This window comes from Scatophagus argus, chromosome 14, assembly GCF_020382885.2.
Source record: "Scatophagus argus isolate fScaArg1 chromosome 14, fScaArg1.pri, whole genome shotgun sequence".
Lineage (NCBI taxonomy): Eukaryota > Metazoa > Chordata > Actinopteri > Scatophagidae > Scatophagus > Scatophagus argus.
In genome coordinates this window covers 5,822,068-5,848,458 of record NC_058506.1, presented here as the reverse complement: position 1 = coordinate 5,848,458, position 26,391 = coordinate 5,822,068, and the positions used below count along the sequence as shown (strand labels likewise).

The 26,391-nt window shown below is 39.9% G+C and overlaps 3 protein-coding genes across 9 annotated transcripts; 2 read left to right on the top strand and 1 right to left on the bottom strand.

Moving 5' to 3' along the window:
• The first annotated feature begins 457 nt into the window (after window positions 1-457).
• On the top strand, window positions 458-13,574 carry pigl (phosphatidylinositol glycan anchor biosynthesis, class L). The gene is made up of 7 exons (XM_046411064.1): window positions 458-740; window positions 1,645-1,744; window positions 8,887-8,977; window positions 10,177-10,244; window positions 11,276-11,307; window positions 12,762-12,895; window positions 13,125-13,574. Exons 1-7 carry the CDS (start codon window positions 482-484, stop codon window positions 13,251-13,253), a joined length of 813 nt encoding a protein of 270 aa, XP_046267020.1. The 5' UTR covers window positions 458-481; the 3' UTR covers window positions 13,254-13,574.
• On the bottom strand, window positions 13,410-23,391 carry cenpv (centromere protein V). 5 transcript variants are annotated; one of them, XM_046411071.1, is made up of 6 exons: window positions 14,875-15,283; window positions 14,590-14,724; window positions 14,406-14,498; window positions 14,225-14,294; window positions 14,023-14,137; window positions 13,410-13,741 (listed from the first exon to the last, which is right to left on the bottom strand). In XM_046411071.1, the coding sequence occupies exons 3-6, from the start codon at window positions 14,495-14,497 to the stop codon at window positions 13,587-13,589; spliced, it is 432 nt and encodes a 143-aa protein (XP_046267027.1). In that variant the 5' UTR covers window position 14,498; window positions 14,590-14,724; window positions 14,875-15,283; the 3' UTR covers window positions 13,410-13,586. The 5 variants fall into 5 exon arrangements, with proteins under 5 accessions (XP_046267027.1, XP_046267028.1, XP_046267029.1 ...); XM_046411072.1 differs by lacking the exons at window positions 14,590-14,724; window positions 14,875-15,283 and adding an exon at window positions 23,187-23,391; XM_046411073.1 differs by lacking the exons at window positions 14,590-14,724; window positions 14,875-15,283 and adding an exon at window positions 16,891-17,014.
• ubb (ubiquitin B) lies at window positions 17,173-24,460 on the top strand. Of its 3 annotated transcripts, XM_046411068.1 has the most exons (3): window positions 17,173-17,319; window positions 18,053-19,657; window positions 23,701-24,460. In XM_046411068.1, the coding sequence occupies exons 2-3, from the start codon at window positions 18,060-18,062 to the stop codon at window positions 24,395-24,397; spliced, it is 2,295 nt and encodes a 764-aa protein (XP_046267024.1). In that variant the 5' UTR covers window positions 17,173-17,319; window positions 18,053-18,059; the 3' UTR covers window positions 24,398-24,460. The 3 variants fall into 3 exon arrangements, with proteins under 3 accessions (XP_046267024.1, XP_046267022.1, XP_046267023.1); XM_046411066.1 differs by lacking the exons at window positions 17,173-17,319; window positions 18,053-19,657 and adding an exon at window positions 22,867-22,939; XM_046411067.1 differs by lacking the exons at window positions 17,173-17,319; window positions 18,053-19,657 and adding an exon at window positions 23,392-23,409 and having other exon boundaries at window positions 23,700-24,460.
• The last annotated feature ends 1,931 nt before the right edge of the window (window positions 24,461-26,391 follow it).

The following is a 26,391-nucleotide window of genomic DNA, read 5'->3' as shown; positions in this document are numbered from 1 at the left end:
ATACTGAAAAATTTTCAATTTACATTTTTATATACCTGCAAGGATAATGTGGTGTCACAGTTAAATAGTCCCCCTCAACAGGGTCATGTTCCTGGTGTTTGTAATTTTCACTTTTCGGTCACAAATGTTCCTTGATTCATGAAACTTTATTATACATTTTCAAATCATTTTATTCGAATAAGACACAAAATTAATCTACATCGTATTCATTTATTTGTTCTTATAAACAATAAGTTTAATTAAACTCAAAAGAACTGAGGAAGCGACAGTGACCCCCAAGTGAGTAAAACACACTATTATGATGCTAAAAGTGGGTGGCTATTGCTTTATTAGACTTAGTTGCAATACTTAATGAGTTATTTAGAGAATGTGTAACGTTAAATATCAAACAGACATCTGATGATCTATTTTTTAGACATGGAACCATTTGACTATTTAACTTTTGTCTTTACACGGATTGTTTACAGTAACGGGCAAAATAATGAGTGTGTACCTGGCTATCTTCATTATTTTATTCTACTTAGTTTGGATGAAATGCAGTTACTATCGACATAGGCGAACCTTGCTGAAGTCGTTGGAACATGTAATGAACTTTTCATCAAGCCGAGAAGCAAGCGGCTCTGACATCAGAGCTCTGTTAGTAACTGCACATCCGGATGATGAATGCATGTTCTTCGCGCCAACGATCATACGACTTGTTGAATTAAATGCCAGCATTCATTTGCTATGTCTGTCTGAAGGTACGGCGACAGCATACCATTGTTTACATAAATAACGTCAATAAGTGAAGATAAAGTTACAGAGAAAGAATTGTTATTGATAAGGCTTGCTTCTAACTGGCGTTAGCTAGTTTTGTTTATATAGTTCACCCATGAAAGTGAACAGGAAACATAAAAGTTTGATTCCCTTTAAATGAACGTGAAATAGCAGCTGTCTCGAGACAGCGAGGTGACTTAGTGAACCACTGAGTAGGTGACGTACCTAAGTGACAGCATTATGCTGATAGGTGAGGTGCGTCAAACGGGTTTTGAGCACGTTTTTCATTTAACATAAATAATATTGTGGTACGCGTGATTACAGAAAATTACGACTGCGTGTTAGGACCAGAGAATAGACAGAGCTGAAAACCATTTCTATTTAAAATCATAAATAAAATCACCGTATAATGTCAGCTATTGTCAGAATTAAGTAAGTGGTGTTTGATAATAATAAGACCAAGAGTTGTTGAATTTTGATAAAGAAGATAGTCAAAGAAAAAAAAGCTATGTGATTATCAGTTCAACAGCACCTGACTTTTTCTAGGAAATTCGTAACGATGTTGGTGTCCATCATATATTTGTAATCTGTAGGAAGGTAAGGCACTGACTTTTGTCAAGCAGCCCACTCGGTAGTACCACTTTTACTAAAATACTACTAAAAACTATTAAAAACATTAATTAAACATGTTTAACATCTGTGTAACTCTAGCTCATTTAGATCCAACTTAACTGATGTTGGAGGACCATTATTACACAACTAAAGAAAAATTATATTTCAAAATGGTTGGCAGTGTTTCACACTGCACTTACACAGACTCTACTGACAGAATTTAGACTTGTATTACAGTGCATCAACAGCCTCATTTGTCTTCGTACTATTTTACAGGGAACTACTACAATCAAGGAACTCAGCGTAAACAAGAACTTCTCAACAGTTGTGCCGTGTTGGGGATACCAGGATCCAGGGTCACCATAGTAGACCATAAGTAAGCTGTCGTCTGCACCAAACAGATAAAATACAAGTTGCAACATTTCAAATGTGTTCTTTTAATGTTGAAAGCATTGAGTTTGTCTTTGCTTTTAAGTTTGTGCTCTGTTCAATGTTCAGATTTGTGCATTAAATATGTTTGTACTCAACTTGACCAGTGCTGACTGAATATGATTTAAAACAGAGGCTACTTGTTAGTTAAAAAAAAAAAAAATCACTTTGAAAAACATACTTATGCTGCCTTCAGTTCATTGAGTCAAGTCTCAGCATGAGTGTCTGTTGTGGCCCATCAGTCCTCTCCTCACTACCCAGTGTGTATCAGGACAAAGAAAGGGTTGAACACAAATCACACTCATCCATTCTTACTACAACAGACCTGACCGGGCCTGGCCTAATGCATTAGCTCTGTGTCACAGTGGAAATAAATGATGTGGCTTCGGAGACAGAGCCCCTTAAAAAGCTTAAAATTCCAAACTGACATCAATATATCAATGTATGTGCAGTGTGTATCTCATCTTTCCATCTCTAAAAAGTACAGTAAAGCAAGTTTTGATTATGATTAAGCCAACCCTAAATAATGTTTTTATGCGTCTTCTTCAGTGAAAGCTGTGAACGGAGGTATTATTTTTTAGTTTTCAGGTTACTCATCCATATGGATGTTCGTCTATCCCCATTGTAGAGCATGTTGATACCTCAGGAATGCTTTGAAAGAATATCCTAAAACGGTGCACAAACATCCACTTGAACTCAAGGATGAATTGATTAAAATTTTGGTGGTCAAAATTCAAAGGTCCCTGTGACTTCACAAAACACATTTGTTATTCATACAGTAATTAATACAAAATTACACAAAAATGTCTAATAGGATGAAATGATGACCTTCTATGTCCAAAAGGTCAAAGGTCAATTTCTCTGTGACACTCATAATGTTTTCACTCACCAACATAACTCAGGAACAGAAGGACAGATTGTGACCACATTTCACATTTGGTCACCTACTGAATTGGTGACATTAATCTGGGGTGTTGACCTTGAAGCTGTGCTGATTGTACTTGTCTTCTGTGCTGCTGGGTTGAAGATGTGTGTGAAGCATCCATGTTTTATTATATTTTATAATTTATTGTAATAATTTAATTATAATAATTCAATTTATATATTTATAATTTGTAGCTTCTCTATAGGAACATCCATGTTCGAAGCTCTTTGGCTCTGATGATACTGAGCTTCAGGTTATTGTTGTTGCAACACGTGATGAAGCTCTCTATCAGTTACTACATATATAATATGAGACTGAACAGACATGGATGTAAAGTACAACTTGACCGGTGCTAGGAGGCACACAACTGTGAGGCGATAATTCTAGTTGTTTGTTAACTTCTTATAAAATATGTTTTAACAAAAACTTTGTTTAACTATGATGTTTGATTTTGCTTTGAGCAGTCAGCAAGTGAATGTCAGGGATCCTTAAGAAGAAATCGGGTGTGTTTGTGTGACTGTAGGCCTGGTTAACATTATTTTTTAGGGGGTATCTGTCTGTGCATTGAAGAATATTATTTTTCTCTACGGTTGAATCATAATTTTGGGCCAGTTCTGGACTTTCTGGACCGAAGTGTCAATTCACTTTTTGTTAGTTTTTTTTTTTAGCTGTAAAACTGTTGCATATGTGAAAATGTATGATTTTACTGAATGAGATATTTTGGCACCATGAAATGCCATAAATGATATGTAGTAAGAACTGTAGCTGTTTCAAAGCTGTTCTACTGTTCTCAAAACTAATGTCATTTACCCAAAGCAGTAATCAGACAGGGAGCCAGAATCCAAATACTTGTGGAACTCATTCTTCTTCTGCTTTCTGCTATAGTTTGTTACTGATGCAGCTGTTTCACTCTCCTTGCTATGGCTATTGGCAAGGTCAAGTTACAGACAGTAGTGGTTAAAGGTGGCTCAATTGTGCAGATTCCCGCGAAAATGTTTTGAGTTTCTAAGAACTGCAGGGCTGCCTACATGTGAATCTCTACATGTTGGCTCACCAGGAGAGCTGTATGAACTCTGGCACTAACCTGGGACTCACAGTAATGAGCTGGCAGCCTGCCCAGGTTGTCTGCCCTAGAGAACATTGTGTGTGTGTGTGTGTGTATGTTTGGTTGGGACACACACACACACACACACACACACACACACACACACACACACAGACTTCACAGTTTTATCATCTTGTGCACACAGAATATACCTGAACTTTGATCTTAGTACTGTCTGCACTTCTGCTGAACTGGAGTGTAGCCCATTTTCCCATTCTGTGTATTCTGTTGTTTGCCCAAAACACACACCTAATCAGCACTTTGAGAGCCCCAGCACCTCTCACTCACAACCAAGCTCTCCCTCTCTCTCTCTCTCTCTCTCTCAGTGCTTTATCCCTCTGTTCACCCCCTCCTCCTCCTCCTCCTCCACCTCCTCTTGTCCATGTCTGCTGAAGCCAACTGCCAAGGACTGTGGGATACATTTTGGCAATGCTTTGAGCACAGCTAATGTAGGTCATTCCAAACTGTTTTCTCTTTGTGTGCATGTACATGGCTAGCCACACTTTGGCTTTGCTCTTAAACTTATTTGCCCAAATATGCACAGATGTACATCCTTGACTTGACCTCTCTCTTTTTTTCTGTTCATTTTATTGTGCACAAAGAAAGAAAAATTTGTAGAAACCGAAACATCCGACTAGTAACAGAAGCCATATGCATCTTATCAGTTTGATTTGAACATTCACATTCAGTTTGTTGCCAGCTTATTATACACCTAGCTAAAGCAAAACTAGTCTTGTTCAATGGCCCTGCAATTATTCCCTCCTGCATAAAGGCTGAAATGATCAGTTTTTGTTTGAACTGGAGGCTGATATCTGTACTGCTGTACTGCATTGAACTGAGATGTGTTTGTGTCCTTCCTTACTGATGTAAATCAGATGAACAAAATAGAACAATATATACATGTGTATCAAACCAGTGAATCTGAGTGCTTTTATGTACTGTATGATAGTTCCATGTCAGTCTTATCCAAACTAGTGATCTTAACAGAACTGTTTTTTCTAACTGTCTACTTTACCACCCGTCTAAGCCAAGTGTGATATGCATGGACTTTACATTATTATTTGCATTACGGTTGTGTAAAAAGGAGATCCGGACAAATTATTCCAAGGTCCGCTGACTTTCTCAAATGACTCTTACATCATAGTCTAAGTGTTTTGTCAGAAGATAATTGCAATGTTTAGTCTCATCCCCCATTATTTTCCTATATTTTCTCACTGACAACTGGTTTGGTTGCATTAACCTACAAATCTAATGTCAACAGAGGATATGAAGAAAGATATTGGCTTTTGGATCCACATCATAAACATATCATGTCCTCTGCTGGTTTTGAAACAATGCTCTTTAAGCTCCAGTAATGGGAAATGACTGTTGTATAGAAATACAGAGAATTAACCGGTGTTTGTTTGGTTTTCTTGGATGGTTTATGGATAATGTGTTAGATGATGATGATCCAAGTGACTGTGGCTCACATACAGTAGCTCTAGCACTGATCTCCAAAAAAATCTTTGGAAGTTTCTCACTGATGTTATCGAAGATTATGTCAAGTCTACAACAAGCACAATAGCTATGAAAATGAGCACCTTGGCTCAAGGTTTTAATGTGATGCTATCAAAGGACGAAACCCTAAAGAAGATCCTTAGAGTTTGTGAGCTCAAAATATTTGCCTTGAATTTAAATGTCACACTGGGTATTATTTCTTTGCGATGTAAAAACAAACCAGGAAGTGTGCTGTGCCTTGTGAACCCCACCATGATACTTTTTTAGCTTGTAAAGGTTTGCAAAAAAGTTACTAGGGCATTTGATCTTGTAATAACAATTCAGATCTTATCCTGGTTCAAAATTATGTAATCCTATTAATTCATCGAAGACCAATTATGATGCAGATCATCTTGTCATAAAAATTAATGGTTCCCTGTGTAGTTTTTGACATTCGGTGTTATGGTGGTAATGCACCAAAAATGTGTTGCAGTGTGCCAGCAACGCTGTTAATGGAGAAGACTGTGAACATCAATGTGAACAATGCTGGATTTAAAATGCTTAAAACATCCTGAGTGATTTATCAGGAAGAAAATGCATTCAGCACATTTGGAAGAGCTCAAGGATACACCCAAAGCGTTTGATGAATGAAACTGAATGTAAAGCACTACTTTTGTGTGTTTACACAAAAACTCCACGGGGCCTTAAATTAACATTGTCATCACGCAAATGGAGTGACATCAAGATATATTGTCACACCTGGAAAAATTGTGTTGGACATGAACAAAAAGTATAGCAATCACTACTATGCTGTCTATGATGTGCTATCATCTTATTCATCAGGGTAGTGGATCACTGGATCCACTGGACTTTTATTTTAAAGCTGAAGTCTCAACTTGACAACAGAAGTCTAGCATGTAGGGTGTGTTATGCTTCATGATGACAGTTCACTCACTGTAAGCTATGGAATAACTGGAATAACACGTGAATTCTGCTTTAAGATAGGATTTTCCCTTTAATGCTCACTGAATAGGACAGCTGTGTTGACAGTATCTGGGGCCCCAGTGCATGTTGGGGCCTTTGTGATCAAGCTCGATCTGAGCACGCTCTGCTGCCTCTGCACTTGCACTGGCTTGACCTCTGTCCACTCCCTGGACTCAATTATAGCTGTTCACTGCACAAATCCAACCATTCCACTCCTTCATTACGTTATCTATCAGACTGAACTGAAGCAACTCTGTCTCACCCATCTGATTTCTTTAATAACTTTAATAATTTGACTCTGGACTTGATGACATACTTCAGTTTTGCTTAAGTTGGAAAACTCTTTACTTAGCAGTAAATCACAAACTGAAAGCTTTTGTTTTTGATTGGATGAATGTAATTTTCTATATGCATGTAAACAAAGACCTTTGCTATTTTCGGGTGGAAAGGAAAGTTGTATTTGCTGCAGTAACACCCTATGTCCATAGTCCAAGTTTAAATTTACATTGATCAGTGGTAAAAAATAGTCCAAGCTGTTTTATAAGCACCTGACAGACTGCAGTAAATAGTGGTGGGATGTTCCAGTCTTGCCACTGACCTCTGGCTGTGCTTTTACCCTACATACATGTGTCACCAGCCCACAGTGGCCTCTGCGTCCTACAGTCAGAAACAACCTGTAATTTTGTCACATTAGATTGCTCTTTTTCTGCACAATTTACTTTCAAAACAACACCTACAGTGCTTTGTCATGGTTAAAAGCATCATTTTCATGGTTATTTTCATGACCGTTAATTACAGCATGAGTGAATATTGACAAAACCTTCAACCGCAAATTTCTCTAAAACATTGTGAAGCAACATATGTCTGTTGGTGTTGTTACTATAGTTGTAACTGCCTTATTACAGTGGGGATATTGTGGGCGTCAGTTTGTAGTGGCATCTCAGTCGTTCCCAGCAGGATATATAATCTGACTGTGTGGACAGAAGTCTGGCAGTTTCGCGGGCCTGTGGTCCATGTGACCAGACTAAACAAGCCCTCTGTGACACGCACACACACACACACACACACACACACACACACACACACACACACACACACACACAGAATCCCCTTACTGGGCCAAAGTTCAACAACTGCATACAGATGCCTGAAAGCAATTAGATATCCACATGCAAAGCTACAAAGGGGGAGCTGTAGAGGTTACTTTAGGACATTTTGCACTGTTGGCATGGTGAAGCTGACACTCAGCCTGTGTCCTGCTTCAGAAAGGTCAGGTATCTTGTATCTTAAGTTAAGTAAATTTTTCTTTTTTTCCCTTGTCCTCCAGGCATGTGCTTAGCTGCTGTTGTCAGGCTCTATGTCTAAAGCAATAAATGAATAAATGCAACAGGAAGAAAAAAATTATTAAGACATTGCTCCAGGTTAGCCAAGCTGATTTCAGTATGTAATATTCACACGCTTTGGCTAAATTTCTACAAAGTCTTCTGGCAGCAGAAATTAGGATTGTGCTGTATTCATTTGTGCAGATTTAACATTGCATTAAATAAGATTCCATTTCACAGCATCATCCTACTCAAAAAAAAACAGCGTACACACACACAGCCCTTATATGCGTCACAGCAGTGCATTCACTCGATGACAGACAGTTTTAAACTATCTCTGAACCCGCCCCTCCTCCCTGTGACATAGCTGACCCCCACCCCACCACCCCTTACACCAAAGTCTGACCCTCACATCGCTGGCAGCCAATAGATTTGCAACCTAATCCATCACTTCCCTCTACTAGCTCAACTGTCCTGGCTCATTGTTAGCAGTTTGAAGGGGAGGGGAACAACCACTGACACACCCGCACACCTACCCCCACTTTATGCACTTACATATACGTACACGCACGCACATGCACCACTCCACCCATGTCCTATCCAGAGTGTACAGAAACATGTCATGTCATTGATCTGTCTGCTTGTCTCTTGTTGGAAGTGTTTTTGATCAGCATAAAGCAGAGACATGATAACTAGTGAACAGACTGGATCCACTCTAGTGCAATGCATTGTACACAACTGTTCGTTTTTAAGCACTGTTTCTCTCTTTATTTTTTTATGGCTGGATTTCTCTTGAGTTCAAAGGAAAAAACATAGAAAGCAAGGCTTATATCTTCCAAAAGAAATCTGCTATTTTTTTCTGCCAAAAAGGGAGTCTATGCATGTTTAGTAGGCCAAGAGCTGGAGCTGGCCAAGTGTGATGTTTGATGTATGCTCAGTGCTGTCTCAGGGCTATAGTTTCAGATCAACATGTGCTAAGGGCCTTCTGACTCTTGACCCTCAGACTTCCCAGTACTCCCTTGTGTTTGCATTCCACAACAGCCTGTTTTCAAATGTTAGGTTAAATCTGCACCGTGCACAAATCTGGTGCCTGGAGAGGAATAACACTGCTCAGCCTAAGAAACACCCAGCATGCTTATGTTGTGTAGAATGCTCTTGATTTTCTGTTACAAAGAGGTTACAATGCAGACACAATGCACTCCTTTGTCCCAGTAAAACACTGTTGTAATATCATTGTAATATAGTAGATAACCAGAGTCTCTTTATTTGCCCTCCAGAAAACTTCCGGATGATCCCAAAGCAGAATGGAGAATCTCACTGGTCTCATCAGTAATTGTGAAGCATATGAGAGCTCACTCCTTCAATATGGTACGCTCAGCTCTGTGTAAAATTCTTTGTTTTCAAGGCAGTGGCTTTTCTGTCATTTCCTGTTTGATGTTAACACACAATTCCCCTGTCACTCTGTGTACAAACCCCATGTATTGTTTTGTTTTTACCATATGTTTTGGCACCACAGCCTTCTAGCTCATTATCCCAGTTTCACTGTGGTCTGTGTAATAATCCTGTCAGCCGCAGCCATCTCTTTTTTCCAACTTTTTTCCTACATTTGGAGTCTTCCTAAAAATGAGGGGAAACAGCTTCTGCTGCAGTAGAAAGTTTGGATTCAATTTCTCTGTTTACACAGAGATCCTTATCTGCCCCAGTGCAGTTCCGCACTATTAGCTAATGAGAATGTGGCAAATTCGGAATCAAAGAATTTTCATCTAGTCTGTCTCAAGGGCAACAATAATCAAATGTTCTGACCAACAGGCATTATAGCAGCAATGACAAAACAAAAACCCTGCAGTTCTGTAGGAAAGCTGATTACACACAGCTGTGTTCTTCTATCCTGTAGTCCCTGATCTCTTTTTGTTATCAAAGACAAACAAACACACTGTCTCCTCCCATCCTGTCAGGCTTGGCAGCCAAAAATGCCTTGAGACCAAAAAGTAGGCTGGAGAATCGTGTCAGTCACACATGAACATCTTTTCTAATGAATATATGCAGCAATAATTCACATCATGATATGAAAAGTAATTCACTGCTATTGAACTGAACAGCATTGTTTCCTTTCTCTGACACCGTGCCAATCTCTGTGCTTTTCTGTATACAAGCCACAAGCCATATTCATGAGGAGATACGAAGTTTACAAGTCACTTATAATATGTGGTGGTTGGGGGTTTATGCTTAATTTATGCTTGGTTGCAAAGACAAAGACATGGTAGAATACGTCTGAGCACAGAGAATGCCAAGTCTTTAGTCAAGCACTTTTTCTTTCCCTTTGACCTGTTTTTTTTTTCCTTTCTTTTTTTTCGCTTGCTTCCTCTGGTGTGCAAGCATGCACACAGAAAAAGGTTTTTAAATATCAGTTGTCAGCTGCCAAGTAGCTCCACAGTCAGACACAGAAACCCTTCCAGTAACCCAAGAAAAATCTCTCCCTCTGTTTTTGCCTCCATTTTTTGAAATTCACTTTTAGATACCCAGATTCTGGCTTTTCACCCACACAATAAGATATTTTGTTGTTTCAGGTGCTGACCTTCGATGGAAGGGGAGTGAGCGGTCATGCCAATCACATCGCCATCCATAAAGCTGTCAGGTACTGACTGAACTTTAAGGCTTAGATTTTTTAAATCAAATCCTTCAACTTAAAGATGCCATATTATGTGGCTTACACCCGCGCACAGAAATCCGCCCGCTCCACAATCATAAAACACCATCCAGGAAAATGCAGAACATTTAAACTAGCATCAACATCCATCTTTCCAAATGTTTCCCCAAAAAGACACACATACACACACTATGTTTTTCAGAAGTGGTCTGTTACATAGCTGAGAGGTCATCCAAACAGAGTCCTCAGAGGCACTCGGCTTTGCTCCCAGAGAGCAGCAGTAAATCCTGTCCCTGAAGTGGTGAGGTGGGAGGGTAGCTCCGGTTTGGAGAGGCCAACAGGCGAATTGCATCAGACTGCCGCTTTAAAAAATGTGTTTTGCAGCACTGTGAAGTCTACGTTGCTGTACCCATGTAGTACTGATGCCTTCATTGTCTGCCATGCTAGTCATGGTCTGTTCCCTCACTCAGCCTGTGTGACTGTGTCTGTCAATCTATGGGCCTCATCTGTTGATGAGATGTGAGTTCTACAAATCACATCCCATGATTCCCATTAGAATGGAACCCAGAGGGGCTGTGCACTAGTTTCACAGTGCTCTAAAGGTCAGTGGTTTGTTGATTAGTTTTGTTTTTGTCAGCGTGTTTACAGCTGTTGCAGATGGGAATGCACATTTAAAAGGAAACTTGACAGTGACCCCACTAGAGGTTAACTGATAGTGGGCTTTTAAATGACAATATAATGGTGATAGTTTGCAGAAGGAATGAGCCAATGGCCAAATAATCACCCCACACTTGACTGTATTAGAAACTGAACTTTAACTGAACTTTCAACTCAATGTAATAAATACCTAATATATAAATCTTGTTTACCAGTTAACAAGTGCAGACCTCAGGCTGTAGATAATTTATACAGCGGTGAAGCCAACACAGACCCCCTCAATGAGATGTATCATTTCGCTGACAATAATGTTTACATCCTTAACATTTTCAATGGGTAACTGTTGTTTTCTCCACTTGCAGCCATCTCGCCTCCACTGGACAAGTACCCAATGGTAGGTTTGACAGACAGAAAACCATCAAGTGGTTTATGTTTTCAAAATTTTTCATCAAAGTATCACAGGTTAGATTTGTGAGTCACTCAAAGAAAAGATGTGCGTCAAACAGTAAAGAAAAAAAAAAAAGTTTGAGCAAGTTGTTCTAGTGAAAACAATCCACTATACTTGACTAAAGCTGCATTAATTATGGAGTTTTCAAGAGCAGAGCATGTTAAGCTAAAGACAAGACAGTAATGACATCCTCACATGGGAAGCACCACTTCCCCAGTCTTAATGCTGGGAACTCTGGAAAGTCCTGGAAACACAGGCTGGGTATTTTGTTGATGTACAGCGCCCTCTTCTGTTCAAGAGGGCTGCATGAGTCTGCCGTTTCCTTTACACACTTTGGTCTGCTGGTGGCAGCATGAGGCCAGCTAGATATAAGTCAGTCACAGTATAAATGTTTGTTTTTCAACCGTGTGCCCTAAAACTACGTGTGACCGTTTCATTCCAGATGTTTCAGGGTGTTGTCAGCAGATGTTAAAATCTGAGTCTTTATTACATATTTTACATCTTTATTGCCCAGACACACTGAAATTGTATGCTACTTTATCTTTCAATTTTAACCCAGACACACTGTCAGATTTTTACTTTCAGTTGCTTCTGAAAGGTCGTATTTTGATAGGGGAATTTCTTAAAAACAGAATGTGAAAGGAAAGTAGGACAGAAAGGGGCTGACATGTTACAGAAGGCTGGGAGTTCATTGCTTTGCAAGTTTGGTAAACATTAAGGCCCACAGAGCACACCCACGTGAATGCCTGAGTAGACAGGACAAAAAAAAACAAGCACAGCAGGCTTGTGTAGTTAATCATATATGAGATGTCACTGCTTGCACCGTGCTCTTGAATGGCAGGAAGACGTTATCATCCAAGTCCTGAGGCCAAAGCAAACATACACTTAATTTCAGATAAAATAGCTTCGATCTGCCTTGCCCTCTGTAGTGCGCAATGAGCAGTCTTAAAAACAAGTTGTCATTAATCATGCTCTCTGGTTATTTATTGCCAGGCATTTACACCTCATCTGTTTGACTTGTCTGTAGTCTCCAAGGGAAGCTGCAGAGAATTAAGCCCAACGTGACTGTAGTAAGCCTCCTCACCCGGTTGCACAGCAAGACTCCGTGCTCATTGCCAACAGCTTTGCCTCACAGTCTCCTGCTAAATGACAAGGGTTATAAACTTCAAAAGCAAATTAACACTGTAATATAATGCGATATATTTGGTGCAGGTTAGATTTCTTGACAACATGTAAGAAAGAAGTTTTGTGTTTCATTGTTTCATGTTGATAAAATAAGGTTGTTTCACAATAAAAACATGAGGCAGAAGAACCTGAGTGAATGGCCTAGTTATCTGTCTGCCGCTATGGTGAATGTTTTACATATTAAAAGCTAACTGGGTCTCAATCTGTTCTCCCAGACTGCTGTCTGCTCTCCCTGGTGACTGTTGGCCTTCTCAGGAAGTACTTCTCCTTCCTGGAGCTTCCCCTCAGCTGCCTGCTGCCCTCATCTCTCTGCTGTTTTGTAGGCTCACAGGGCTACAGGCAAGCCAAAGTAAGACTTGAAGTGAACACTTTGTTGACAAAGACGTGCTATCATTAATTTTTTATGTAATTTTTGTTGGTAAAAGGCGTTGTTCTGTAAAATGTTGTACTGTATATTGTATATATTTTCAGAAAGTATGAGACTTTTAGCACTATTGACTGTTAAATGAGATTTCTACAAATATCAGTACCATGTTATGGGTTGTATAACCTTTCAAGCTACCCTCCTTTCTTTTCAGAACGCCATGTTTTGCCATCGCACTCAACTCCTTTGGTTTCGTTACCTCTACATTGCCTTCTCTCGGTACATGTTCGTAAACACGTTCCAAATGATCCCACAAGGACCAAAGAACCTAAAGATCTATTAGGTTAATCTCATCTACACGCACTCATTGTTACTCCATTAGGTGTCCCACTGATTTCTTCAACAGATGATCAGCTAAACTAGCCTAAATCTTTCTTGTGAGCACTTTTCATAAATAAAGCTGTCAGTAATTTTGAAATTATATGAGAAACTTATTCTGTCTTTGTTGGACAGAATCTTTATTGTTTTGAGTCAATACACTGTAAAAAAAACAACCTAAGTTGATGAGCTTTTTGTTTTCATCTTATAATTTCAAACATTGTTGAAAATACTGTACAGTTTTTTGCGTATACTGCTGATTAAAAAAAGGTTTGATTCTTGTATCACATTGTTGTTGTTACTGAGTTTCTCTCAGCTGTGTGTCTTCTGCAGGTTTAGACATGTCTCTGATGGTTTTGTGAGCTTGCATGCTTTCTTCCCACTTCTCCCCACAAAACTTCTCCACTGTGACACTGCGGACAGTACCTGGATCCAGACAATGTGGAGCAACACCTGGGGAAAAACAACAGTTACAATCAGTGATTTGCTGGTGAACAAAACAGCCCGTTGTCTGCAGCACATTTCACCGACAACCGGGCACTACAGGTTTGGTAATGCCAGCTATTACGTTTCAAGGTAATTTCCTGATATCACAGTTTTCCAACATGTATAACCTACAATCTACGGCTTTATAGAGCAGCCTGGTCAGTTAGTTTGCAGTAAACACAGCAACATGATGAAAGTGGGGTGTTTACAACACGTGACTGTCATGTGTCAGCTGTTTGTGGTCATACCATATCCATCTGGGTTGGAGCGGGGAGTGTAGAAACTCTGAACTCCACAGGTTTTACAGAAGGTGTGTTTCGCAACGTGAGTGTTAAACGTGTACGTGGTCAGATTATCCGACCCCTGACAAGAAGAAGAAAAACATTCACTTAAAATACTCTTGCGATTTGTAAGTTGAACTGAATCAAGACATTTGCTTGATTTTACTACCTGTAGGAGTGTGAAGAGATTTTTTGGAACAATGAAATGATGGTTTTGTTTCTTTGTGCAAATGCTGCAGCTGGAGAAAGAAACAGAAATCAAATTGTGTTGACAGGATCGACAAAACAGTGATACAGACATTTATTATTGTAGAAAATAAGACAATATTAGTGAATTTTAAAATCCATACTTGCAATGGAAAATGTGGAGGTCTGGAGAACTCCAGACTTCAAATCTAACAGCTCCACAGTGACAGCCTCCTGTGTGTTTCACAAGAGCCATACTGTAGGCAAAAAACAAATAACAAACCATCATAATGAGTACATATGTTGATATTTGAGTATTCTGCGATGTGAAAGCCTTACTGCACTCACTTTGATGTCAACCAGGAATGGAACAGGGAAGAATTAACCCAGATGATGTTCTGGTAAAACTAGTGTGACCTGTTTGTTGTGAAACTGTTGACGTGGAACTGAATGACCCACCCTTAAACACTTCCAGTCACCCTGCTGTATGGAAAACACAATGACCCTATTCAAAGTCCACCACTGATAAGAGTCACATCTACATTAAAATCTTCTCACATAGTTATGGAAGTAACCCATTCACAACCATCAACATGGTCATTGATTATGTCAATTAAATTCAAAGCTAAGTACCTTTACCTAAAGCCAACGTCAAGTTAGTTGTCCTGTGTCATGGACACTTTGGTTTCATGTGAGCTTCATGTCAGCTTCCACAGTACGTCGTGCTTGAAAGATTATTTTTTCCTGGAACACTCTGAGTCAGCCCATAATGATTCCAAACAAGGGGCAGGGCAAAGTACAGCAGACTTGCACAAACACATTCCTCAGAGGCTGAACTAATTCAGCCAGACGCCCTGTTCAGTGCTGGAAAGCACTGGAATGGTAGATCACGGGTTGGGGTGTCATATGACAGGGTGCAGGAGGGGTGGGGAAAGGGAATGTTGTGACCCAAATACATAAATAAGGACCGTCTCAGCTGTATCATAACTAGGGCCCTAAAATAGAACCCCGGTTAGCTACAAACCCCATTTGAGCTTTTACTATTTGATTTAATTTAGTTGGATAACATATTGTCCCAGAAATCATTTTAAGACCATTTTATGCCACTGATGTAATGATAAAATAATGGCATAATGCAAGTACACCCATTCAAAGAACAAAGATTTTTTAAATGTGAATATTCAGGTTTAATCACAATATACATTGGGATTAGAATGTCAAGAGAAATTATTAAAATATCCTAAATAAAGGTAACAAAAATAAAACCACTACTATATAAAAAAGTGCTTTGGTGCCAGTTATTCTGGCGTCATGTTTGATGTTGGTGACAAATGATCAAGGTCAGTACAAAAATCCATAAGTTGATAAGATATGAACAGTAAGATACAGTGTTGATAAAGTAATTATTATGACACGCCAAAGTCAAACAACTGGTTTTTGCTAGAAGCTTCCACAGATCAAGTTATATTGAAATCATTCTTTACTTTCTTTCCAGGGTCCTGTGCTGTCTATCCCAAGTAAACATTGACCCACATCTAAGATGCTCTGTATGTTTGATCAGCTGGGTCACTTCACTCCATAACCATATCACAAGAATTCACTTTATCAAATGAAAATCCTTGTCAGACTTAATTTAAGGATAATTTCCCATGGAATGTTTAATTAGTTTTTAGCTTGTGGGAATGTAACAGTATCACATGGGCACTGAAATCATGCCTTGAGCCACGAAAACAATGCACATTAATGCACATTAATGCAATTATCACAATGTGTCTTGGGAGGTAAGAAAATGTTGAGTGTTTACACATTCTGTTAACTCAGACTTAGTCTATCTAAGTGCCACCACACAGCACAGCTTCACTATCAACTGGGCATGTGTAAGTCTATTTTCACTCAATAAAGACATCCAAGCTAAAACAAGCCCAGTTGACACAAGGCAGAACACTTGGTTCTGTACATAGGAAGCAGTATATCCTCAGGCCAACCAAATATTGTCTCTCTGGTTCTCAAACATCACTAGTTTCAGTATTAAGGCCAAGACCATACTTTTTGCAATAACTGTGTGTGCCTGCAAAAAAAGCAGTAACAGAAAATTCTACTCCACAAATTACATATTTTGAAGTGGTGTTCAGCTTAGTTCTAAATCATGAATGTATCATTTATAAAGAGGGCATGTTTAGTAAGCTGGTGGTTATTGTGAGCTGCATTGTGAGCAAATGAAACAGGCTGGGTAAATGAGGTCACTTGACAGTGTTATCTTCCTCTTAGCCCAAAATACTTTGTCCTGCTGTCTCAACAGCTTGTGGCACGTTTACTAAGCACGTTTCCATCAGTAAGCGGACACGTTTGAGAAAGATCAACGGGATTCGCGTTTGCACGGACCCTTTTTGAGTGCTCCATAAATCAACAGTCATTCAGACGTGATGACTTCCTAATTTAAAAACACTGAGTATGAGTAATTTATAAAGACAGAGGATGAAAAAGTTCGTGTACGTACAAAATGGAGACTGCACTTATACAGATAGACTACCCTATAATTACACAAGAGTTTAATCTATGTATGTTATATATATTTATACAAATTTAAGTTATAAGTATATATACAACATCGATGTGAAAAACATAACGTTGGTATCGAACATTACATACTGTAACACAGGAACCAATCGCTGCTCAAACAAACAATCGTGCAATCCAATCAGATACACAGGGAAGGTCACTGTTGCTGTGTTGGTTCGAACAAATTCTGGAAGTAATGTGGTTAGATATTATTCCGCCCCGGAGAAAATGTTAATTTATCGTGTTGAAGCACACTATTTTTGACCAAACATGTAGCTTCACGAGGAGAAGAAAATAATCATTATAATTATTTTATAACACAAAACCAGAGAGGCACATTTTATATAGAAATAGTGCGTATCGGATCAGTTGGAACTACTTTCAAATGACGTATGAACGACGTAAGCAGACTCCTATATAATACAGTGTTCGCTTGTTATCGCGGAACATTTCTGAGAGAGACTCATCAAAGCAGATCTTCGCGAGTTGAATACAACATATTTACTGCGTCTTTCTACAGTAAGTATATTTATCTCTTCCTATGATTCACCTTATGATTTTATTTCGGAAAAACATATAAAGTGGGTGTTCTTAGGCTTTTGTTTGCTGACTAGCCCCATGGTTTTACAGTTAAACGAAAAATTAGCTTCCGAGAATTGGGTGTAAGCCTGAACAGTTGACGTTTTCTGTGTCAAATTGCCGTAAACTCTAACGGTAATTGATGTATGTATACATTTTTTGGCTATTACGAGTTTTACCGTCAGTGAGTTTGTCGACGATTTTGGTTAAATTAAAGCAGTAGTGGTTGGCTAATGTTAGCTATAGGAATGACTCAACGTTTGCAGTATCGACCATTAGCGAGGAACTAGCTGAACAAAAAGAAGGTCAGTATGCTCTCAAAATGGCGCCCGGACTGAAATGGCTGTGGTGTTGCAGATAGTTCTGAGCGTCAGATTTATTTCAGACGAATAATTGTGTGCGTCAACATATATACACACGCACACATATATCTATACATATACATATATATGTGTGAATGTATATATGTGTATGTGCGTGTGTTTTAATGATTAGTGTATATCTAATGCCAGTGTTTTGTCTGACATGCAGCAACAGTAAATAAAGGGTTCTAGATGAGATAATCACTGATAACTGTGACCCAGAAAGGACTGATTTATGTAATCTTTATTATAATTTTAATTACGTTTATATTTTTAATGAAGTAAGTTTGTTGTTTCTCGATTCTACATAGGTTCAAAATGCAGATCTTTGTGAAGACCCTCACTGGCAAAACAATCACTTTGGAGGTTGAGCCTAGCGACACCATTGAGAATGTCAAGGCTAAGATCCAGGACAAGGAAGGCATTCCCCCTGACCAGCAGAGGCTGATCTTTGCCGGCAAGCAGCTTGAAGATGGCCGCACCCTCTCTGACTACAACATCCAGAAGGAGTCCACCCTCCATCTTGTCCTGCGTCTGAGGGGCGGCATGCAGATCTTTGTGAAGACCCTCACTGGCAAGACCATCACCCTGGAGGTCGAGCCCAGCGACACCATTGAGAATGTCAAGGCCAAGATCCAGGACAAGGAAGGCATTCCCCCTGACCAGCAGAGGCTGATCTTTGCCGGCAAGCAGCTTGAAGATGGCCGCACCCTCTCTGACTACAACATCCAGAAGGAGTCCACCCTCCATCTTGTCCTGCGTCTGAGGGGCGGCATGCAGATCTTTGTGAAGACCCTCACTGGCAAGACCATCACCCTGGAGGTCGAGCCCAGCGACACCATTGAGAATGTGAAGGCCAAGATCCAGGACAAGGAAGGCATTCCCCCTGACCAGCAGAGGCTGATCTTTGCCGGCAAGCAGCTTGAAGATGGCCGCACACTCTCTGACTACAACATCCAGAAGGAGTCCACCCTCCATCTTGTCCTGCGTCTGAGGGGCGGCATGCAGATCTTTGTCAAGACCCTCACTGGCAAGACCATCACCCTGGAGGTCGAGCCCAGCGACACCATTGAGAATGTGAAGGCCAAGATCCAGGACAAGGAAGGCATTCCCCCTGACCAGCAGAGGCTGATCTTTGCCGGCAAGCAGCTTGAAGATGGCCGCACACTCTCTGACTACAACATCCAGAAGGAGTCCACCCTCCATCTTGTCCTGCGTCTGAGGGGCGGCATGCAGATCTTTGTCAAGACCCTCACGGGCAAGACCATCACCCTGGAGGTCGAGCCCAGCGACACCATTGAGAATGTGAAGGCCAAGATCCAGGACAAGGAAGGCATTCCCCCTGACCAGCAGAGGCTGATCTTTGCTGGCAAGCAGCTTGAAGATGGCCGCACCCTCTCTGACTACAACATCCAGAAGGAGTCCACCCTCCATCTTGTCCTGCGTCTGAGGGGCGGCATGCAGATCTTTGTCAAGACCCTCACTGGCAAGACCATCACCCTGGAGGTTGAGCCCAGTGACACTATTGAGAATGTCAAGGCCAAGATCCAGGACAAGGAAGGCATTCCCCCTGACCAGCAGAGGCTGATCTTTGCTGGCAAGCAGCTTGAAGATGGCCGCACACTCTCTGACTACAACATCCAGAAGGAGTCCACCCTCCATCTTGTCCTGCGTCTGAGGGGCGGCATGCAGATCTTTGTCAAGACCCTCACTGGAAAAACCATCACCCTGGAGGTTGAGCCCAGTGACACCATTGAGAATGTGAAGGCCAAGATCCAGGACAAGGAAGGCATTCCCCCTGACCAGCAGAGGCTGATCTTTGCGGGCAAGCAGCTTGAAGATGGCCGCACCCTCTCTGACTACAACATCCAGAAGGAGTCCACCCTCCATCTTGTCCTGCGTCTGAGGGGTGGGCAGTGAAATGATGATTCCGTCTTCTTAACTGTATTTTCCTAAAGTTATGGCATATTAAGTTGTTACATGTGCAAAGGTTTTGAACATAACGTGACCAAAAGTTGCAAATCACCTAATAAAGAATTAAGTCTAAATTTCTGGTGTTCATTCCTGGTGTAAGTTAGCTGTTTACATCACAGTACCAACATAATCAGAATTGTCTTTATTGCCATGTAAGTGAAGAGGTTTCACATTACTAAGAATTTGCCTTAGTGGTTGGTGCATACATAAAACATTAAAAACTAGTAACATATAATAATAATAATAGAATAAAATAATATAAAATAAATATGGTTCCTGGAGTAGTACAGAGTGGAAGGAGTGCAAGTAAGTCAAGTAAATAGTGCAAATGATCAGCGGGTGGGTCATGACATGAGCATAGAATAGTGCCTACTCAAGTGCAGAGCAGCATGTTAATCAGTTGGTGTTCCACTGTCCAACAGCAGAGATTAAGAAGCTGTTAATGTGTGAGGTTCTGGTCCAAATGGAGTTTCTAAAAGAGTCCATGTCCAGTGTGAGAAGGGTCAGCTGTGATCTGAACAGAAGTTAATTTGGCAATAGTAGAGCTATAAGCTAATAGTAGAGCAAACAACTGTTTGTCTGCAGTAGCAATGTTGTAGAGGCATAAATGAGCTTTGTTTCCTGGTAGAATTCCTGGTAATTGAGCTGCAAAAGATGACCAGTAGATCTAATACAGTAAGTGTATCTGAATAAATACTTGTGTATGTACCTACACAAAGCATATGACTGACAGTTAAAACTGGTAGGTGGCATAGTTGAGAAATGAAATGGTTTGATTCAACTAGCTCTTTAGTATTGGAAGAAAATGTTCATTGTACAATATCTTGGAGTGGGGGTCCTCGGAAAGTAATTTTAAGATCTTATTCCAAAGGGAAAGGAAGGCTATGTCCATTTTCCATAAACTATTATTATAGTTAATGCTGCTGCATTAAAGTTACATTGACCCCTCCAGCTGTACAAATTTGTATGTTATGTCTACCATCAAAATGCCTTAAGTTTACAATGTATGTGTGAAGCATAGTGTGTAGAAAAGTAATGAAACCATCAATTCCTTATATCATTGAAAATGAGTTTCCACGTCAAGCACAATATCTCCCAAGCATATAATGACCAAGCTGTACAGTGACATGCTTTCCAAAGCCACCTGACTTTAGTGTCAGATTTTGATGTGGTGTACATGTATGTAGGTTTGTACTCTGTGGATATAGATACAAGTAACAGGCAAGCAAAAGTGTAATCACTCAGTGAATAAACTATAATATTCTTGCTGGAGACCAGCTTTTAAGTCTACTGAATGCTTGGGAAGTTAAAAGCACCTTGCTGTATATAAATGAGAATGTGGCGCCATCTGTTGTCCAACACGATGTTGGTATGTTACATAGCTGAGAGAAAAGATGGGGTGGTTTTAGACAGTGAATCTAAAATTGGGTTCAAGTACTAACAGGACAGTAGGAGATCTTGAAAATTTAGTTAAGGAGAGAAAAAGTGTGCTTTATAGCTGGTACAAAATCATTGGCATACCAAAGGAAAATTATAATTTCAGTAGACCAAAGACAGTTCAGCCTACTAATTTGCAACAGTATCAGTAATTTGGTCTTGACATGTGCAAATTGTATAAAACAGAGACGCTTTGTTATTGCAAAAATTGTCTCTGCATAAGGAAACAGAAGGGCATGACAAATTTAACAGTTTTTCTGTCCTAACCAGGAACAATTGACAGTATGTGCTTGAGTGTTCCAAGAGAGAAAATGCATAACATTTTGTTGTACTTAAGGATAAAATGTCCATCACATTCAGATCAGTTTTAGTACAAATATACAATAGATTTTCCAGTGCCCTGGACATAAACAGGTGGAAAGGAATACAATGTTTGTCACTATATTGGGAGTGGGTAGTTAGTACTTGTATGACCTAAAAACACACTGTATTAAATGTAAGGAAAACATAAATACGTCACCAAGAAACAGTGGCAGAAAATGAATCCACAGAATGCTTGTTTTTCAGTGTGAAGCCTAATACATGAGATGAATGTGAGATGACCTTTGTGCATACATAGATAACATCCCTCAAGCATTTAATGTTACCTACGTTTGAACCAACAATAAAAGACAAAGTTTAGGAACAACACTATAGTCTCCGGTGAGGAAAGTTTTATGGATTATGGATCACATGAGGATTATACTGTGGTATTTACCATGTAATCCACAGTTAAACTGGCTCACCATTGGCATCTGGATAATCAGGTGTCAGCTGTTTATCCTGCCAAAGGCATTTGTTTCGCCACACTGCTGACTTCTACTTTCAGTTTGTAAATCAGGATTAGGACAATGAAAGAAATCATGAAACACACTACATTACATACAATACGTTTAACAGAGCAGCTATGTTTTAATCGAAAATGGTTCAAAACTTTAACATGGAAATGACAGTTCTCTAAAAGGTAGCTCTGTCCTATAATCTCTGGATGATTATCAGTCCTAGAGTTGAGAATATATATATAAATATATCTCACAAAGCAACCATTCCTGTTTTATTATCTTGCTGTTTAATACTATAAGCAAACACATCTCTTGGGATCAGGGCAGGTCTTGCTGACGTCACTTGCGTCATGACTAACTACACGAGTCATAATTAACTGCATATCAGTCATGTGCCACGCATGGTTTCTTTGTAATCTTTATCACCCTGAATAATTGTATTGTGAAGCAGTATCTTAACTATTAAGTGTACATTAGGCTATGTTGGAAAGCTTGCATTATCATTAAATCAATGAGACGACTAATCTAGGTTTAATTTAGTATTTGTGTTGCAGTTGTAATAAGGCATTTTTACACTTTTATTATTTTCCCTTCGTGTAGATAAGTGGTCACCTTGGCAAATTCATAGTTGCTGTCAAATATCCCATTGTTTGCTACCACTAACAGCAGTTATCAGGGGTTTTCTTCCGCCCACTAACTCCACCATTGTTATTTATTTTGTAAGCAAACTGTGTAATTGTTCGCGCAGTTTGTGTATATGACACAAATAAATGGACACAAATTTATTCAACGTAGCCCGTCGTTTAGATCGCAAACGGTGAACGTAGAAATCGGAACTATATTCAATTGCGGATGAATATGGCTCGATGACGCGTCTACAGTATAAATTATCCTGTCACCCTAGCAACTGCACAGTCAGAGGGAGGTGTTATTCGGGGAAATTAGGTCAAATTGCTGAACCTAACTGTAAGTACATTTGTTCGTTTTAAAACAGTACAACTAGAAATATTTTCAGGTTATCTGTTGTTGACCTTAACCAATTTACAGCTTCCATAGTTTTTAACGACTTTCGCTTTTTTATCAGGTAGCTAAGCTAATGGTTTTGTAAATAGTCACTGTAAAAGCTAGCTAGCAATTGCAATGTAACGATTCCTCAGTGAATAAAGGTTAACTCATCTAACCCATACTAGTACGAATAACTTGCCAGACTTACCTGGTTAAATCAGTCAATCTTCAAGTTGATCGATAATATGAAAGACATTTGCTAGCATCAACAATGGTAAATTTCTGGTTGTGTCGTCCATTAGCAGGTAACATAACCGAACAAAGCGAAGGCAAACAACAATAGCTTATTTTAAAATGGCGCTGGTGCTAGAATTACCGGCTTCCAGCTACTTTGTTCGCGTGCAACTGTAGGATCTCTTTATTCGTTCGTGGTAATTAGTAGACTCGATGGAAGTTGTATATAAACAACATACTTTTAATGCGATTTCAAAATTAATATTCTGCGTCTGACAGGAACAAGTCGAACCAACCAGCGTCTTGTTTTTTTACTGTGCATATGACGCTTTGAATCTTGGAACGATATAGTATATTAAAATGTACATTTAAGATGTATCAAAAATTAGAAAGGCGCTAGTCTCTGATCGAATTTACTTGACACCTTAGATCATCGGGATATTGGTAACACGGAGTCTTAATTTTTGTTTTGTTTTGTTTTTTTACAGTGCAAACATGCAGATCTTTGTCAAGACCCTCACTGGCAAGACCATCACCTTGGAGGTTGAGCCCAGTGACACCATCGAGAATGTCAAGGCTAAGATCCAGGACAAGGAAGGCATTCCCCCTGACCAGCAGAGGCTGATCTTTGCTGGCAAGCAGCTTGAAGATGGCCGCACCCTCTCTGACTACAACATCCAGAAGGAGTCCACCCTCCATCTTGTCCTGCGTCTGAGGGGCGGCATGCAGATCTTTGTCAAGACCCTCACTGGAAAAACCATCACCCTGGAGGTCGAGCCCAGTGACACCATTGAGAACGTGAAGGCCAAGATCCAGGACAAGGAAGGCATTCCCCCTGACCAGCAGAGGCTGATCTTTGCCGGCAAGCAACTTGAAGATGGCCGCACCCTCTCTGACTACAACATCCAGAAGGAGTCCACCCTCCATCTTGTCCTGCGTCTGAGGGGCGGCATGCAGATCTTTGTCAAGACCCTCACTGGCAAAACCATCACCCTGGAGGTTGAGCCCAGTGACACCATTGAGAACGTGAAGGCCAAGATCCAGGACAAGGAAGGCATTCCCCCTGACCAGCAGAGGCTGATCTTTGCCGGCAAGCAGCTTGAAGATGGCCGCACCCTCTCTGACTACAACATCCAGAAGGAGTCCACCCTCCATCTTGTCCTGCGTCTGAGGGGCGGTCAATAACTCATTCCATGTTTTTACTTGAGTTACATGAAAACCTAACCCAATAAAAAATGAGATATTAAATTATGGTGTTCTTCCTTTTTTTCATCTGGATTATGAATGTTGTAAGAGCTGATAGTTTTCAAATAATCATCTTGTTTAAATCTATTTTACACTTTTTTCAATTTTTACACTTTTACACTAAATCCAATTTACTTACTGTGGTTTTTAAGTGATCTTGATCTGATTTATACAATTTAGGCAAAAGTTACAGTGACTGCAATACATGCGCTTATCTCATTTCATGTTGGTTGCTTTAATCCTTTTTTCCCCACAACTGACAAACTTCAACACTTTACGATGTAGAAAATACAGTAATGTTGCTGTATAATCATGAATAGTCAGTTGGTGTGACTGCAGCATAGATGGTTTCTTAAAAGCTTTGGAGAGAATTGCATCAAGGTAAACAAGCTTTCTTTCTAAATTGTTCCAAAAAGCAGATTACCTAAATAGTTTATCTGAGTGCAATCGGCAGCCCATTAAACCTGAAACATGAACTGAAGAAAAAAAAATCCTGTTCTAGTGGGTTTCACTGAGTGAAGTTATCCAGAAAACAATTAACTTGTCTTTAGTAATAAACTCCTGAAAAGCTTAATGTTACTGTTGACCAGTGTCATTTCAGAAGTCCCATGCTGACAACGGGGAACTTTTATATTTCAGAGGTCCTGTTGAATATCCCAGATTCAACCCCCATCATCCTAGTTGTCTGGACTCTCAATCCTGGCTGAAAAATTCTGTAACATTTTATCAAATGAGTCTCTCACATAAATTCAAATGGTTATTCATAGGGTATTTGTTGATAAGTGAAATGTGACACGGAGCCACTAGAGGTCACTAGTTCACCAGCAGCTTTAGTTAGTCATATATTTCCTTAGATGCTGTACTCTGTCATAGATGGTTGAAAGTGAGAGTGCAAGTCAATCAGGGCCCCTTACTGGTTGTTTGCTTGATTATGAAATTGATTGTTTTAAATAATCTGACAGGATATTGGTCATGGTCCAAAGCAGTTGCTTTGCAGATGCAGATTTGTAAGGGTTGTGATATATTTCAGATAAAGAGTCGCTTTGTTACTGTTTCATAAAAAAACTCAAGGCCCAAGTTGAGCTAAAGTCAAAGCTTTCCTCTTGTGATGACAGTGGTGGTGAATTACCAACCAAGCAACTGCCCCATGCCCGATCCCCTCAGCCTTTTAGGCCCAGAGCATTTCAGTTGTAACACCAACATAAATCATCTTAAATGAATCGTTCATTAATCCGTAGTAGTTTTTTTTTCATGCGGTGTATATTTCTGAATATAGTTGTGTTTAATTGCCTCAAAATAACATGATGCAAGGTAGTGTTTCAGCACAAAATTATTGCTTGGAGTTGGGAAAATAATGAAACTACCATATACAATCTTTCATGTGGAATCTGGAGAAGAGTAAATTGCAAAGAAGGCATGGGTTTTTCCTTAAGGTTCCCATATCTTAATCCAGCTATAGTACTGATGCAAGAGCAGATGGCTCACGGTAAGGTCAGGATGCCAGTACCCAGAGGAGAGGTGTCTTTTGGCAGTGTTGATCCTTACAGTTGTTAAGTCTAAATCAAACAGTGAACCATAGAAGAGAATCAGCCATCCTGCTGTCAGGACTGTCTATGTTTGCGTATGTGTGTGTGTGTGTATTTACCTGAGCCAACCCGGAGCGGAGCTGGGTGGCCCCTGTAATCCTCCAGCCATATTCCTTCCTCCACACCTGTTCTGCATTCTGGCCAGTCAACTCATCTATCTCCCGTGACCACCAGTCCTTTCATTTCACCTTCGCAGGATTGTACTGTCAGTTTTTGTGATATACACATCAGACTTGATCTCTGTTTTTGCTTTGGTCATGTTTTCTGGATTTTTGGACTAACCTCTGTTTCTTGTGTACACATCTGCCTTTCCTGCCCAGTCTGCTCCAGTTTGCTCCTTGTTCTACT

Coding starts and splice junctions, on each gene's coding strand:
- pigl (XM_046411064.1), top strand. CDS start 482: ATGAGTGTGTACCTGGCTATCTTCATTATTTTATTCTACTTAGTTTGG. Junction 741..1,644: donor TTTGCTATGTCTGTCTGAAG/GTACGGCGACAG, acceptor ACTATTTTACAG/GGAACTACTACAATCAAGGA. Junction 10,245..11,275: donor GCCATCCATAAAGCTGTCAG/GTACTGACTGAA, acceptor CTCCACTTGCAG/CCATCTCGCCTCCACTGGAC.
- cenpv (XM_046411070.1), bottom strand. CDS start 14,530: ATGATGGTTTGTTATTTGTTTTTTGCCTACAGTATGGCTCTTGTGAAA. Junction 14,295..14,405: donor CTCCACATTTTCCATTGCAA/GTATGGATTTTA, acceptor TTCTTTCTCCAG/CTGCAGCATTTGCACAAAGA. Junction 14,138..14,224: donor ATCTCTTCACACTCCTACAG/GTAGTAAAATCA, acceptor TCTTCTTGTCAG/GGGTCGGATAATCTGACCAC.
- ubb (XM_046411068.1), top strand. CDS start 18,060: ATGCAGATCTTTGTGAAGACCCTCACTGGCAAAACAATCACTTTGGAG. Junction 19,658..23,700: donor CTGCGTCTGAGGGGTGGGCA/GTGAAATGATGA, acceptor GTTTTTTTACAG/TGCAAACATGCAGATCTTTG.